Source organism: Eschrichtius robustus, chromosome 15 (genome assembly GCF_028021215.1).
Source record: "Eschrichtius robustus isolate mEscRob2 chromosome 15, mEscRob2.pri, whole genome shotgun sequence".
NCBI classification, from domain to species: domain Eukaryota; kingdom Metazoa; phylum Chordata; class Mammalia; order Artiodactyla; family Eschrichtiidae; genus Eschrichtius; species Eschrichtius robustus.
In genome coordinates this window covers 13,267,639-13,284,798 of record NC_090838.1, presented here as the reverse complement: position 1 = coordinate 13,284,798, position 17,160 = coordinate 13,267,639, and the positions used below count along the sequence as shown (strand labels likewise).

The 17,160-nt window shown below is 33.3% G+C and overlaps 1 protein-coding gene across 3 annotated transcripts in view; it reads right to left on the bottom strand.

The window, feature by feature from the left end:
* Positions 1-746: 746 nt before the first annotated feature.
* GEN1 (GEN1 Holliday junction 5' flap endonuclease) overlaps positions 747-17,160 on the bottom strand; it is a 28,373-nt gene continuing 11,959 nt past the window's right edge. For all 3 annotated transcript variants that reach the window (XM_068564407.1, XM_068564408.1, XM_068564409.1), the window contains 11 exons: positions 14,680-14,856; positions 13,459-13,569; positions 11,284-11,357; positions 9,538-9,629; positions 8,065-8,215; positions 7,725-7,761; positions 7,554-7,634; positions 6,454-6,584; positions 4,474-4,535; positions 2,757-2,897; positions 747-2,195 (listed from right to left, as the gene is read on the bottom strand). In XM_068564407.1, coding sequence (XP_068420508.1) covers positions 874-2,195; positions 2,757-2,897; positions 4,474-4,535; positions 6,454-6,584; positions 7,554-7,634; positions 7,725-7,761; positions 8,065-8,215; positions 9,538-9,629; positions 11,284-11,357; positions 13,459-13,569; positions 14,680-14,856 — 2,379 coding nt within the window. In that variant the 3' untranslated portion in view covers positions 747-873. The remainder of the gene's footprint in view (positions 2,196-2,756; positions 2,898-4,473; positions 4,536-6,453; positions 6,585-7,553; positions 7,635-7,724; positions 7,762-8,064; positions 8,216-9,537; positions 9,630-11,283; positions 11,358-13,458; positions 13,570-14,679; positions 14,857-17,160) is intronic.

The window sequence follows — 17,160 nt, the reverse complement described above, 5'->3', positions numbered from 1 at the left end:
AATATTTGGAGGTACTGTAGTTAATATCGTATAGATGCATTGTTAAAACAAAAGGGGAAGAAAAAAGTGCTATCGAAGAAAAATTTTAACAGAAAAACCAATGAATTGAGAGGCAAGAAATCTGGTTCCCATACCACTATTAATTAGCTGTATGATCCTGAGCAAGTTCCTAATCCTCTTCTGGTTATACATTCTATTTTCCAAATCTTTTTCCACTTGGCATACCTGTGGACTTCTGGGGATATGTAAGAAGTAGATTTCCTCAGTTTATTCAGCTGCCACAACCATGATTTTCACTATATATATTGATCATCATCCTCCTTTTCCATTTTTTTTTTGTCCCTCACAAGAGAGAATAAGATTACTGAAACTGGGAGAGCAGCTGAAAGTACCTTCACATTGAAAGCTAATCTAACTCTCAGAAAGGCACAACAGAAGATGTTGTGAGAATGCAGGCAATTATAAAGAGTTTTCCCTTGGGAACAAGCTGGAATATCAAAAAATGCTTTAGGGGCTTGTGGAAGAAATGAATAAAAATGAGCAAATGAATGGAGCATTTACTCTGTCTAGTAGTGTACTAACATTTTAAGGATATAACTAAAGAATAATCAATAAAGATTTTTTTTTAATGAAAAAAGTATGTTATAAAAATATACATTATCTGAAGTTTTCACTACAGAGGATCGTCTTTTAAAACCAAAGTTTTAGGTAACATTTTTTATTACAGTTTTGATTAAAATGGCAAGTGTCTCACAACATATAGAATCACGTTAAGTTTTTCTAATATACATTAACTAGATACCTTCCTTCTGCTTCTGCTAATGCCAACAGTAGTAGAATTATAAGTTATACTTGAATATTTTAAATTTAATTTCAGGTGTTTTGGAACCTTAGTTTTAATCTCTGACTTAAAGGAAGAGGACTATCCAAACAGGTACCAGAGACGTCTTTTTCCTCACGACACTGTAGAAAACTCAGAGACCTTTTTGCTGCATCTTGGAAACAGGTTTCTTCATTTCCAGCTGCTTTATAAGGCTGGACACACTGTTCAGTTTCTTTAATATGTGCTTTAGGGTTACTCAATTTGTTGGCATCATTTTTTTTGAACTGGGCTGGGCTATGTTTCTGAGAACTCTGTTTCATTTTTTGAGTTGTGGACTTAGCTTTCCCAGACTCTGGGATAATTTCTTCACCAGAGGAACGTGTGCCAGGGCAAACACTCTTCTTCATTACAGTTTTCCGAGTGGTTTGCACATCAACTTTTCTACTATAATCTAAAGCAGTATTTGGTGGTCCAATTCTAACATTGGAGGTCTTTACTATTGGGTTATTGACAGAATAAGGTATAGAAGTATTTGCTTTATAGTTTTCTTGAAACAGCTGGTTTCCTTTTAGGACTTTACAGTTTCTAGATTCATTTTGCAAATGAATTCCTAGAAGATCCTTTGAAAGATGTGATAGACATTCAGAACTACTATTAGCAATACAGTGTTCTTGTACAGTAAGTAGGGACAATGTTTTCAGATCATCATCTGGTTGTATATTATTCTGAGGATATGATGATTTTATACGTATTCGTTCCTTTAAAGGTAAATCCTGAAGATGTAAATCAGTAATGCCAGAAAGTAGGTGCTCTTCAGGATCAGTCTTTTGAAGATCCCAATCGAACAGTTTATTAATGTTTGTAGTGCACCATTCTGATTCACATGACAATTGCTCTGTAATATTTTTAAAGCTATCAGGGATAGCTGTTTCAAGTTCCGATTTTACACCATGAGCAAAAGTGTTCCTTGGGATAGCTGGAGAATTACTAAAAGAAGTACCTTCCCAGTCAATGGTGCTCAAGTGCAGATCAGCAATTGCAGATATATTATGGGATGAGGTACTGGATTGACTAGATTCTGCAATCAGAGACTTACTGACAGCTTTAATTTGCTGCACAGCCAAAGGTCTTGGAGAAGATATTAACTGTTCTTGTGTATTCAAACAGGGTGCATCTTCAGGTAAAAGCAAGGTATTCAATGACACAGAAATAGATTCCTGGGGTAATGTAGAATCAGGGGAAATTTCCAAATTTAACTTGGAATTTTGCTTAGAAAAGATTTCACATGTGGGTTTTAAAGTCATGTGTGATTGAAAAGTCATCATATCATCTGATTCTGGCAAATTGTTTTCTTTAGACTTAGTTTTCATGCCTGAAAGAAAAAATATATATAATACAATTAAAATCTATTTTATTTTCCTAATATGGGTAAACAAATTAAAGAGCTCAGATCAGATATCTTCTGTATGATCAATTTTTGCATTTTTTGTCTCAGAGCATTCCTGAAAACTGTGTTATACATAATTATAACAAAATAATTATTAATAAAATATTATAAAATATTTTATTTTGGAAACAATGTTATAATTGAGTGGCATGTTATAAAATAATGTTGTAAGTTCCTCACTGAGTTCTGGGAAATAAAGAAAACGTATTTAAAATCCAAAATATGTTATATATACTAGTTGCTCAATAAGTGGTTAGTATAATTACTAACAGCCAGTTAAGTTAGCAGACTCAGAGCAGAACGGTCTATTCTTGGCTTTTAGATTTTAAAACAAAGTGTGTTGAGACAAAGAAGAAAAAGTACAATCCTTACTCTTGATTTTACAGAACTTTCAACAAAATTTGGACAAGATAGATTCAAATAGGATGGGTCGCTCTTTTGTAATATTTGTGTGCAGCCTAAATAGTTATCAAATGTGATACTTACTTTTTTGTTTCTTGCCTTTAATTTCTGACTTTTGTTTTTGGTAAACAGCAACAATCTCAGGATAAGCTGCTTCAAACAATGATTCTTCTTCTATTGTTTGTAAAACCAATTCTCCAGGTTTATCTTCTATAGAGTAATGTTCTAAAGGATTAAAAATACAATAAAACAGCTTTAATTACAGATTTGAAATATTACATTTTTCCAGGTAACTTCAGTTTACCAAGTCAACTAGGTCATTCACAAATGGATAATTCATTCAAATCTTGCTTTACAACATCTCTATTCTAATAATCTGTTGATACTAGTACAGAAGTGATTTTATTCCACCTGGGAAGAGCTGGAAAGAGGTTCCTTTTAAATTAGAACTTTAAATTTCTCTTGCTTCAGAGATGGTAGGAGCAGCTTAGAGAATAGAAAACTTCATTTAGATAAGGTTAGTTTGTTTTAATTTCATATAATAAGTGTAAAATTTCAGATAAAGAATGGAAACAATTTCCTAAAACTTTAACATTGGCTTTCTTTAGTGGTAGCTTCTGAAAAGGACAGAATTGAAATGGTCATCAAAACTATCACTATTTTCCAGATTGTTGTTTCAAAGGTTATCAATCTCTTGAGGACACACCCGGGCTTACTGGACTCACAAGCACCTGATAAATGAAAATGAGAATGCTTATACGTAAACTTACAATAAGATATGTAAATAGTAGACTAGATTCTTGTATTTATCTTATATGAGGGCAAAACTGCATAAGAAGCCAAACTATAATGAAACTATTAGTTGATGAGTTTAAAGTAGAAATAATGGAAACAAGTGAACTTAGAATATTTCTTAGTTAAAGTAGTGTGGGGTACATTTTTTCCCTTAAGGGATAACTCCTACAAGGATAAGTGAAAGTGGGCACCCAATCCTCAGTTCTTAACAAAGGAGATGCACTGCCCAACTGGGTTAATGCCATTGTCTTTCCTGAAAATCTACTACAGTTGGTGGAACTGTTCCTAAACAGTTTTCAAAATTCTTTAGCTATTTCCTATTATTGCTTAGAACAACTTATCTAATTCTTTATCATTTAATTCTTCAAAGTTACCTACAACTTTCATTTGATTTCATTTCATTTCAAATCTGTTCTCTCACTCACTCACATGTAATTATACAATCTAATTTCAAAGCCAAATACAAATGAATTTGGTATGATTTTCCACTTTAAATGATCTGTGCTTTCCTTGCCTTCAGTTTTGGAGCTAGTTCAGAGTTCACTGTATTTCTGCCTGTAGAAGAGAAGAGTAATTTGACCATTATAAATTCCCATGAAAACTAAACAGAGTAAAGAAAGGAGAGGAAGAGCACCCCAGGTGCTTTTCAGCAACCCTGATTTCTTTAGACCCAGCTATACAATGAAATCCAATGACTAGACCATTTGTAGCAGTATTTTCTTGAGGAATATAAATCAAAACTATTTCCATATTGTTTTCGTAAACATTAATTACAAAAGAAATATCAATTTAAGACATTAAAATAAAATTACTTAAGTTTTAAATATTTACTATTAGTCAACGGCTGTTTACACAGCACAGGTAAACTATGAAATTAATCCTTGGTGTATGTGATACATTTTCGTCTTTATTTTTTATATACATACATATGTTTTACATATGTATATGATATTTGCTAAACATACATGACCAAATGTTATAAATTTTGCTTAAAGTGTATACATACCAGGCTTTTCCCATTCTATTTCAAAGCAATGAACTCCATTTCTGATTCGGTTTTTAACAATTCTGAAAAAAAACACAACTCATCTAATGAGGTTTAATTGCATGAGTTATTTGGAAATTTTCAATTTGTAGATTGAATAATTCAATTCCCATTAATTTTTATTCTGTTTTAATAATATTCTAAAAATGTTTTAAGAATTATTGTATAGCTATTCCTTTGACTTGTTTATTTAAAAGATAGAGTTTATAACTGTTAGATCTTATCAGTAGATTTTTCCTCTCATTATTATTCAGTGTTCCTCTTTTCCATAATAATGGTTTTTGTTTTAAAGTCTTTTTTGCTTCTGTTAATTTTGCTACACCACTTTGGTAAATATTTGCCTGGTTAAATCTTATAAATCTCTTTATTTTCAAACTTAACATAATTTTATTCTGTACATGCCCTATAAAGCAGAATATTGTTGAGTTTTGTTTACTCATCTGATATAATGTCTTTTAATAGATGAGTTTAATCCACTTACATTTATTGTGATTACTGATATAGTTGGATTCATTCATACATGTTATTTTGTGTTTTTGGTTACTAAGATTTTCTATGCTATTTCCATCTTTCACCTTCCTGTATTCTTTCAGTTAGATAGTTTTACTTTCTTATTTTATGTATTGGTTTTAAAGATAGAGGTTGTATTTCTAATGTTTTAGTGGTCACCCTTAACTGTTTACATGCATACTTTGGGAGTTTCAGTTTATTATCATCCTCATATACTAACCATCAAGCATTATTAGGATATTTATATAGATATTTTTTCCATTCCATTTATTAAATTAGCTAAACATGTTTTATCAGTTTCTATGCTGGCCACTGTTTGTTGTTATCCACATCTTCCCCCTGAGTTCATTTTTCTTCTTGCTGAAGTCATCCTTTAACAGTGCTTTTGATGAGGGTCTGTGAGTGGCAAACTCTTAGTCTTCACATGTCTGAAAATGCCTTGCCAATGAGTGAATAATTTTAATGATGTCTGGGTTGCCAATTATTTTTAGTCAAAGCTTTGAAATATTACTCCATCATCTTCTGGAATCTACTATTGTCATGAAAGATGTATGGTAGCAGACTGTCACTCCTTTGTAGCTTATCTTTTTTCTTTAATACTTTCCCCAAAACTTTTTATTTTGAAAATTTTCAAACCTTAAGAAAAGTTTCGGGCTTCCCTGGTGGCGCAGTGGTTAAGAATCTACCTGCCAATGCAGGGGACACGGGTTCGAGCCCTGGTCCGGGAAGATCCCACATGCCGCGGAGCAACTAAGCCCGTGCGCCCCAACTACTGAGCCTGTGCTCTAGAGCCCGTGAGCCACTACTACTGAGCCTGCACTCTAAAGCCCGTGAACCACAACTACTGAGCCCGTGTGCCACAACTACTGAAGCCCACGCGCCTAGAGCCCGTGCTCCGCAACAAGAGAAGCCACCGCAATGAGAAGCCCACGCACCACAACGCAGAGTAGCCCCCGATCACCACAACTAGAGAAAGCCCGCGCACAGCAATGAAGACCCAACACAGCCAAAAATAAATTAAAAAAAAAAAAAGAAAAGTTTCAAGAAGAGTACAATGAATAATCATATACCCTTCACTGAGAGCCACCAATTCTCCGTTTCAGTCCCTCCATTCACTTTACATTTCTGTTCCCTTTCTGGTCCACGGAAATAATTATCTAGTTAATCCTAGCTATATCTTTTTATATTTATTTCTTTTAATAGTCTACTATTACTATATGTTTGAGGCAGAGAAGTGTGTCAAAGCATGAACTTACTATGTCATCTGGACTCTAAGCCCTGAATAAGCTCTTAATATTCCAGTAGACCTTTCCTCCATTTTTATAAAACAAAGAGATATATATCCCACTATTAAAGATATTAAGAAGAATATTTTAGATAAAATATTCCAATGAAAACACAGGGACATATTCATACAATTCTTTATATTACCGAAGTGGCTGTAGTTGATTAGAGTTCCTTCTACCGAGCTTTCTTTCTATCATGTCATAGTGCGTCAACAGTATCAACAATTTCTCACATGCATAGTGACTGGGCCACTCCATTTTTTCAAGAGTAAATCTCTGTAAATATAATAAAAATAAAACAAGATTTTGTTATCTCTTGGAGACAAACAGCACTCTCAGGGTGATATTATCTTTTCCTTAAGAGATAACATTAGTTAAAGTTGTATCAACGAGAATATTCCCAGAAAGAACAGTGAGCCTCCTAAGGAGGCAATATGGCACAATGATGTAAGTGTGAGGGTTCTGGGTTTGAGGGTCAGAATATTTCCTAGATTTGGGTCAGTTACTTAACCTCTTTTAGCCTCAGGTTTTCCCTCTGTAAAATATAATCCGGCACACACATTATAAAGTTAGGGAAGATTACATGTAATGTGTTAAATATAACAGCAAATTTTAAATGTTCAATGAATCTTGGTTGCCATTATTACTACTGTTCTTGGTAGAGCTAAGCAACAAGTAGTTACAATTTATTGAGCCACTCTGTTTCTCTAGCTACTATACTAGGGGTTAATATAAATAATCTCATTTAATCTGCATAGTGACTTCACAAGATAAGTAATATTATTTCTATTTTGAGGAAAACACATATCCAGGGTCACATGGTAAGCGACGGACTGTCCAAATTTAAATTTAGGTCACTGATTACAAATCTCAATGCATTTGTAAACTATACTGTCTTCCATAACAATACATTGTCTTCCATAACAATATACAATAACAATATATATCTTTACATTCTCTGGTTATTAGTATCTCTCCCCCAACATATCCCTGAATACAATACATCTGTACATGGTCTTTAAGGTGTCTTGTAAAGAACAGCATAATTGTGATTTGTCTTATGGGCTGCAAAGTATAGTTACTGTGTGGCAAAGGAACGGAGATTAGATATAAATGCTGAAAAATACATATGCACTCAAGAGCCATCTATTTCAAACTCCTCTCAGATCAGTCAAAGTGATTACCCCTTCTTATCTTCCTAGTATCCAACTTCACACTGTAAAATAAGAGCTTATTTTCAGATACCTGAAACAATAATAAATCAGGTCTTTGGTACCTGATTGCCGTCACCAATTTATCCTTGTTCAAAAGGAATTCTTGAATAACCTAGCAAGAGAACAGAAAACAGCAATTGAGATGTCAAACTTTTAAAAAAAGCTTCTGAGATAAACACATGGTTGAATTATTACTCATTACCTCGTGGAATGGGAATCCCTCACAACTGCAAGCTTTTCTGAAAATAAGTTATATACATGTTATTAATACAATCAGGCAATTTTAGATAGACTCTAAAATCATCCATTTAATCTCTTCTCATTTAATGGAAAGTGTCCTTGTATAGTATCCTAGTCATCAAGCTTCTCAATGAAACATTATTAAATTACTATCTTCTAAGATAGCCTAATTTTTGAACAGAGTCTAGAAAAGGATTCTGTGAAACGTTATTAATCTACATGGGGGAAAGTTATGAAGAAATAATTCAACCACAGGTGTATAAATAGGCCACATCAGGAAACAATGAGTACAAAAAACTTACTTCTTAATACTGTTTTCTACTGCATTTAGCTGTCTCTCATGTTCTGTTCGGTGCCACTCACAAGGACAACAGTATTCATAATCATGTGGCTCACAATATCGATCAGTTTTACATAATTTGCATCCATTACGTTCATGATCCTTAGGTGAACCTTCATGGAGACACAAAAAGTATGACTTTCACTGCTTTTTAGCATTACCTTCGATGTACATTTTTTTTTTTTGCCCTTATCTGAATTTTCAAAAACAAATACTGCCTAGCAAAATGCCTAGCATATAGAAGGGTTTCAATACATTTAGGCTGAATAGAGTAATGAACACAATAATAATTCTTACGATAAAGTACATCTTTAGCTATTACTATCACATGACACTATTTTTTTTCTGTAAATTACCCTTCTGTCTGAAAGTGTTAATTTGTAATATGAAATTATACATTTATAATAATCTCAAATGGAAAACTGTGGTGTATGTGGTAGCTACATACAAGAAAAGAAGGACATTATTAGTAAAACATTATTTAGTTAATAGAATAATTCATGAAATGGTTTCTTTAATAAGAATATGAAAAGAATAGAGCAGTTAATTACCTCTGCTAGTGGCTAGCTCTCAGTTACTATATAGCTATTTTTAAACTATGCTTGGAACATAAATTGTGATTGTGGCCTGGGTGTGGGGTCCTAGTGCCCAGTAAAAGGAAAGCATGACTACCTTCAACACTTTTGAGAACACAAAGAACCTACATAACTGACATGACCTAAAATCATCATTTATAAGGTACCAAAAAAACTACAGAAGGGCATTTTATCTATAAAAACTTTGATTTCTTCCATGGTTTCATCTATCATTTTAAAAGGCTAATGAAAACATATTAAGACAAATAGATAAAGCAGAATTTCTTTTAAAAGATGAGCTAACATGATCTCTTAATCTCTCCTGAGAGCAAAAGGCCTTTTTAACCCAGTACATGTCAGGGACATCATTTTTTTATCAAGACTAATGAACAGGGTCCAAGCTACTGAACAGTGAACATGTATTAGAAATTAGTTTTAAGTCACTATCTTCACACACAATAAAAATGCACTATAGGACAGTTAAGAATTCTCTAAATATATAAAGATAAATCACTGATACATAAGCAAATGATTTCACTTCCATTTTTCCCTAAGATTTATCAGTACAATTTTTTTTCTTAAAATGGATTTCTATATTGAAAACATAATTTTAGGATCACAGTAATCTGATAACATAGTTCGAAACTGCACATATCCTATATTTATCATTTACATCACGTTATTTCATTCAATAAATATTTATCGAGTGTCTACTGTGTGTATGTGACACAACTCCTGACACTGAGGGTTCCCAATCTGGTAAGGAAGGTAGGTATGTAAAAAGTACTATAAGAACAGAGATGAAAACGTAGGTATCAGACAATAATATTCTAGAGCTATCATTCCCTATGTCTGCTTACCTGGATGGGAACATACAGAGCAATGAGCCAGTTTGCTAACGACTGCTGGTTGTGAAATAGAGTAACAAAATTTTTCATTCCACTGATTAAACCTATAAAAGAAAATGGTATTAAAAAGAAAAAATAAATAATAAGGTCACCAAAATGCCATGTTCTCAAATATCAGGCTATTCTGTTCCTTTCCACCCGCCTACTTATTTTTCCTTTGGCGGTGAAGTTGCTGTTCCAGTCTGGGGACATAAAAACATAAAAAATTAAAAATAACCAGGGGGAAGGTTAGTCTAAATTAATAAAAATTGGAATGACAGATAATTATAACAAAATGTAATCTCATTATTTTCAAGCGTGAAGGCAAACATTTTATAAAATGTTGCCAAAAGTACATATTTGCTGAAACTGTCTCAATAAGAATGATCTGCGGTTAGCCAAGTGCCATATTTGCTTGCTTTTCCTTTTTTATTTTATTCTTCACAATTCCCAAATGATTCCTTAACTCACCCCCATGCCAAAGTATACCTTTGCTTTTCTGCTTTGGAAAACAGTAATCACTGATGTTTTAGTGATGTTAATAATGTTATTAAATAACATAATAATGTTATTAAAGTCTTAGATCAGTAGCTTTACAGCTGAAAGAGAAGCACTAAAAGAAAGAGCATGGCTATTTGAAATCTTTCTCATAGTCATCCCTTTTTTTTTTTTTAATTAATTAATTAACTAATTTATTTATTTATGGCTGTGTTGGGTCTTCGTTTCTGTGCGAGGGCTTTCTCTAGTTGCGGCAAGTGGGGGCCACTCTTCATCCCGGCCTCTCTTGTTGTGGAGCACAGACTCCAGACGCGCAGGCTCAGTAATTGTGGCTCGCGGGCCTAGTTGCTCCGCAGCATGTGGGATCTTCCCAGACCAGGGCTCGAACCCGTGTCCCCTGCATTGGCAGGCAGATTCTCAACCACTGCACCACCAGGGAAGCCCCCATCCCTTTTTCATTTCTACCACTTAATGTTTCCTTTCACGTACTCACTATCTCATAACTACTGGAGGCAAGGACTATTTTAAGTCCCCAGTGTCCTAGTTCCTTTCTTTTTTATTCATTTTATACTTTATCATCATAAGTATTAATTTTTATAAAACATTGTCCTCATCAAGTAAATATACCTGACATGCTTTCAAAACTAAACAGCACAGGTTGTAAACGTTAATATACTCTGTATCCTAACTGTCTTGTATCCTCAAATTGTACAGTTAATTCATTAGAATTAACGTATTACTAAATTTGTGGCTATGGAACAAAGGGCAGTCAAGTAAAATTTTTGATCAAGTGTTATTAAATATTTGCAACATGTCAGGCATTTCATTTATAGAAAAATATAGTATCAAAGTATTTATATAAAAAGTAATTTAAAATATAAAATTAATTTAATGTTAGTTTATCTTTACTTTTTGATGAAATAGTCTAAAATAGCCTGTGGCAAATGCCCATGGTTATAAATAAATGCATTTGACATCTTACTACTTGTGTTTGTAATGAGTTAATAATATTGAAAAAACCAAAATATGGCTTAGGACATATACTTTTCAGTTTTCTTTGGAAAACTTCTGAATAAATAAAATAACTGATTTTAAATAAAAATACAGATCATCTTAAAAATACAAAACATTTTTTTGGAAAGCACAATACTTTTTGTATTCACTATTAAGTTCAACAAGAATAAAAGACTAATGTCACAAGAAAAAGTAATTTTTAGTTACCTCTGAAGTAAACTTTGCCCTTTCAAAATCTTTATAAGTTTTAATGCTTGCTCTTTTCCAACTCCAGGGACTCCCTTTCAGAAAGTGGGAAAAGAAATTCAAATGTTAATCACTAGGGAATAGATAAATGAAGGGTGAGATGTCCATTCAATGCAAGATTGTGTAGCTCAAAGAATGAGGTAACTGTGTGCAAGACACATTGTTACGTGTAAAATGAAAATTGCAAAATAGCATACAGTATGATTTAGATTTGTAAGTTAAATAACAATTATATTGTTAATTTATGCAAACAAAAAAGTCAGAGTGTTATATACCAAACCACTGACTGTTTATTTTAGGAGAGGGAGGAACAGAATTTTAGAGGGCTTTCATTTTCTATGTTAATTATTTTGATAGTATTTTAATTTGACCTAACTTTATGTTATATTTGTAATCAGGAAAAGGCATGTTCATTTGATTATATGAACATATAATATTTAAAGATCCAGATATCCAAAGAGAACAAAGGAGAGTTCCAAGTTAACTCTTGAAATTAATAACTTAAGAAAATTAAAATAAGCATTAAGTTTCCTACACAAAAAATATATAAATAAATGTATATTCACACGACAATTTCTGGTTTAAATTGAGTCTTCCAGTTCCTATAAAAGTTTATTAATATGTCTTTGTAAGCAAGGCTGTTCTTTAGCCAACGTGCATCAGGGGAGACATACCAGTGTTAAAATACTTCTAAACTGGTTAGTAAATAGCCAATGCCCATGTACCCTGAGTGCCTGCCAGCAAAGGGGTCTCCCCCTTAAAATGAATTCCCTTTCCAACCCACCTACACTCAGGATTCAGCTAAAAGGGTAACACATAGCACAACAGAGGGTATCCAGAAGCATTTTTCATCTCTACAGCCTATGTCTTTAGCAAAACAGTTGCTGGATATTTTGTATGTCACCCTTCATGTATTAGCATTTAATTACATATTAAATTTTTTTAGGCAAATCATGATAGTAGAGTCTTAAAGATCATTAGGTACAATGATATAAATAGATAGCAGTTTTGGTTGCAAGGAAACAAAAAATCAAAATAGGTAAGGCTAGTGTATAATGTAATACCACTGCAGCTAAAATTGGTTTCTGTGAGTTCAAGTTTGCAAATTTTTTCTTATATTCAACACTGAGCTGTTTTTAGACTTTAATTATGATACAATTACATATGGGAAACAGAAATCTATTTCAGAATGAGAACTATAATAATTATTTTCTGTGTTATTTAACAGTTCTTTTCCTCCTGTTTTCTTTTCTTACTAGTTAAAAAAAATTGTTGATTTCTCTATTTGGTCACTGGTGACACAGATTAGAAATCAGAGTTAATAATTTTACTATCCTACTATTTTTTCCTCTCCCAAGCTCTAGTGAAAAAAAATTATATGTCATCCTTCTTTAGACTTCTCTTGGGGATAGAGTCTATAGTATAATGAGGGGTTTAGTAAGGATACAAAGATGATCAGCAGGGACATAATAATGGGACTATATAAAAATAGTAGGAGCTACAGTACAAGTCATTTTATATTTTTAAATATCGTATTTATGAATGTGGTTATCATTGTAATTCTTAATTTATCCCTCACCTATTATACCTGTTACAGAGAACTATATTGTGTATCTTAAGATATAAAATAAAAGGTTTTCATGAGCAAAACTCAATGCAATGCTAAGAGGCATGGAAGGATGAATGGCTTAACCCAATAATCATGTTGCCTAGCAACAGTAACAATAACACTGAGCATGTGCACAAATAGAAAGCTACAATGGAGATGCAAAACTCAGACAACAGTGATAGAAACTAATATTGGCAAGAGACAAGGAAAGAGTAATTCCTACATTTCTCTAAAAGGATAGTCAACCGTGAATGTGAAACTCTTAGAGTAATGGTTTACTGAGATTTAAGCTGTGGTACTAGTTATAATTCTATTCTCATCTATAACATTCAGTATCATGATGAGCAAGCTGTTTAATGCCACTTGAAATGCTGATTATTTTAGTTACTGAATAGTTTATTACACCTATATTCTAAATTAGGTTCTTAATTATATAAAATGATATTGTAATTCATATTTATGCAGCATGTAAGGTATCAAAAGAACCCCACTCTGAACAGTAAATGAATATGAAAATTTCAGCGTACCTTTGGAAGATAATCACAGCCAAGTAGTATTGCTAGCCCAACCAGAGCATTTCTATCCAAACCTAGTTTACTCTTGATGGATGACATTGTATAACAGTCAACATGTGGGTCCTAGAAGAAAGAACGGATTCAGTTTCATCTTCAAAAAACTAAACAAAAAAAAAACATTATAAAAAATAATTTGTCAAAGCTGTTTCTAAATGTTTATTCCTATAAGTTTAACATTATCCTGATCACCAGAATCTTCATAAAATCTAACACTTCAGTATCTGGAAATAAAGTCATAGTTTCAAAAATGGCTTTAAAAAATTAACTATAGTAGTCATTTTTTCCTCTTTATTGTTTTTTGGTGTCTACAAAAGTAGATTTTCATCTTGCACAATTAAGCACTGTAAAGTGTATATTATAGAAATTGTATATTATTGTAATTACATCATCAGAAGTTAACTATCATTAACAGCATCAGGCATATTCTTCTAAGAAACAAGTTCTTTGACACATACATACAAATATTTATTACACTATTTTTAAGTAAAAATAGGATTATATAAAAATACTATTTTGCAATATTTCCTGCCCACTAATATAACTGTATCTTTAATATCAATAATACATACCTTTTTAATGATTGCTTACATTAGACAGACTCTAAGGCAGTGTTTCTCAATGGGGACACTGGGAGCATTTTCAGAAAGATAACAGAATTTTTTGGCAAGAGGTTTAGTCTCCCTGGCTCCAATCCACCAAAGGTCCATAGTCTCCCTTGCCCAACCTTGAACAGTTACAACCAAAATGTCCCATGTATTACCTCCCTCCATGAGAACCGTGGCTGTATTTAGCCATTCTCTATCAATGGGCATTTGGGTTGTTTGCCAAATTTTTGTAATTAGTGACAATGCTGCAGTTAACATCCTTGTATATCTCTCCTTGCATATTTGAAGGTGTTTTTGAAGCTTACTAAAAGTGCAAATTCTGGGTCAAGGCAATACATATTGTATGCAATTTTATAATATGTAGTTGAAACTGATTTAGAATTAAACCTTGTGAAACAAGTCAAGCCCTTAGGAGAGAAATCCACATTTCAAAGAGAATGAACTATGTGGCACTGATATTTTTAGTAACAGTAAACATTTTACTTAGTGATTGCTAAGTGCAAAGAATTAATCCCTTTAAAAAAAGTAGTGTGTAAAACAAATGCTGAAAAAGAGAAAGAAAAAATACCTTGGTATTCAAAGTGAAATTTCTATAAACAGTTTGGGCCCCATAAAGGAAAGCATCTCCATCATTGGTGAGGCAGCCATCTACATAACCACTGGCATTGAGGTAAGCACACATGGCTTCAGCTTCCCCAGCAGCTTGGACCCACGGAATTCCTAAGCATTCCAGCATATCAAGACACTGCAAAGAAAAAGTAGGTGCAACAAATCTAAGAACATTTTTATTGCTGCTTTTTTCAGTGTTTAACTTACTTCTATATCACAAATATTAATAGTAGATATTTAGGTGTTTTAAAACTTATTACACTTAAGAAAAAACTGGAAACTTGAGCACTGAATACTTAATGGCAAAGTATTAGTATTAAACTTTTAGGTGCAATAATAAAAATTGTATTGTGGTTATGTTTGTATTTTTTAAGAGCCCTTATCTTTTAGAGAAAGGTACTGAAATACTAAAACAATATTATGTCCGGGATTTGCTTCAAAATAATGTGGGACCTCCTAGAGAAATGGAAATAAAAACAAAACTAAACAAACGGGAGCTAATGAAACTTAAAAGCTTTTGCACAGCAAACGAAACCAAAAACAAGACAAAAAGACAACCCTCAGAATGGGAGAAAATATTTGCAAATGAAGCAACTGACAAAGGATTAATCTCCAAAATTTGCAAGCAGCTCATGCAGCTCAGTATCAAAAAAACAAACAATCCAATCCGAAAATGGGCAGAAGACCTAAATAGACATTTCTCCAAAGAAGATATACAGATGGCCAACAAACACATGTAAGGATGCTCAACATCACTAATCATTAGAGAAATGCAAATCAAAACTACAATGAGGTATCACCTCACACCGGTCAGAATGGCCATCATCAAAAAGTCTACAAACAATAAATGCTGGAGAGGGTGTGGAGAAAAGGGAACCCTCTTGCACTGTTGGTGGGAATGTAAATTGATACAGCCAATATGGAGAACAGTACAGAGGTTCCTTAAAAAACTAAGAATAGAACTACCATACGACCCAGCAATACCACTACTGGGCATATACCCTGAGAAAACCATAATTCAAAAAGAGTCATGTACCACAATGTTCATTGCAGCTCTATTTACAATAGCCAGGACACGGAAGCAACCTCAGTGTCCAATGACAGATGAATGGATAAAGAAGATGTGGCACATATATACAATGGAATATTACTCATCCATAAAAAGAAATGAAATTGAGTTATTTGTAGTGAAGTGGATGGACCTAGAGACTGTCATACAGAGTGAAGTAAGTCAGAAAGAGAAAAACAAACACATATATACGGAATCTAAAAGAAAGAAATGGTTCTGAAGAACCTAGGGGCAGGACAGGAATAAAGATGCAGACATAGAGAATGGACTTGAGGACCCGGGGAGTCGGAAGGGTAAGCTGGGACAAAGTAAGACAGTGGCATGGACATATATACACTATCAAATGTAAAATAGATAGCTAGTGGGAAGCAGCCGCATAGCACAGGGAGGTCAGCTCGGTGCTCTGTGACCCCCTAGAGGGGTGGGATAGGGAGGGTGGGAGGGAGACGCAAGAGGGAGGAGATATGGGGATATATGTATATGTATAGCTGATTCACTTTGTTATAAAGCAGAAAATAACACACCATTGTAAAGCAACTATACGCCAATACAGATGTTAAAAAAAAAATGTGGGAGTAGAGGAGTGGGTGGGAGTATAGATGAAACAAAATTGGTCAAGAGTTGATAATTGTTAAAGATTGGTGATGGGTTACTTTTGTATTCATTTAAAATTTTCTGAAAGGAAAAGCTAAAAATTTTAATGTCAATTAAAAAGTAATCCATATTCGATTAAAAAATTAATTTTAAAAGTACTTAAAAAAGTAATGAATATGCAATTTTCATTGTTTTGTTCAACGCTATTATCTCAAGAGTCTGAAAATATCTTGACATAATAATAATTAATCACATTAACATTTACATCTGTAAAACTACAGCAATTCTTCTCACATGATGATCATCCCAATATGAGCCCTTCCAAAGAAGACGCTATTACACAATTTTGGCTTGAGACCGTAAAGTTCACTTCTTATCACCTCCCCTGTACGATGAAACTCTCACATTATGGGGAACCACACAGGGGTACGTTGATGGAGTGCTCCTAGGAAGTCAAACGTCTGTACAGGATGTTTATATCAATTTGCGGTTTTCTTGGGGTTATGAATTTAACCCAGCTGAGTAGCTTATAGTTTAGCTTTACAGCCTAGTGCATTCTTTCTTGTCATATGTGATACTCTCATTCTATCACTGAGGAATACTGGATATGGTGAGGAAAAGAGGCTATTTACCTGTAGTTTCTAGAGACAGAAAAAATATCATCTCTTTTGCTGTAACTGATTAATTGTTTGCATGCTACATGATGTAATAAAAACCTCTGCCAGATGTTGCCCAAGGTGGACAAGGTTCAGAAAGAGAAAGTACTATGTCGAAAAA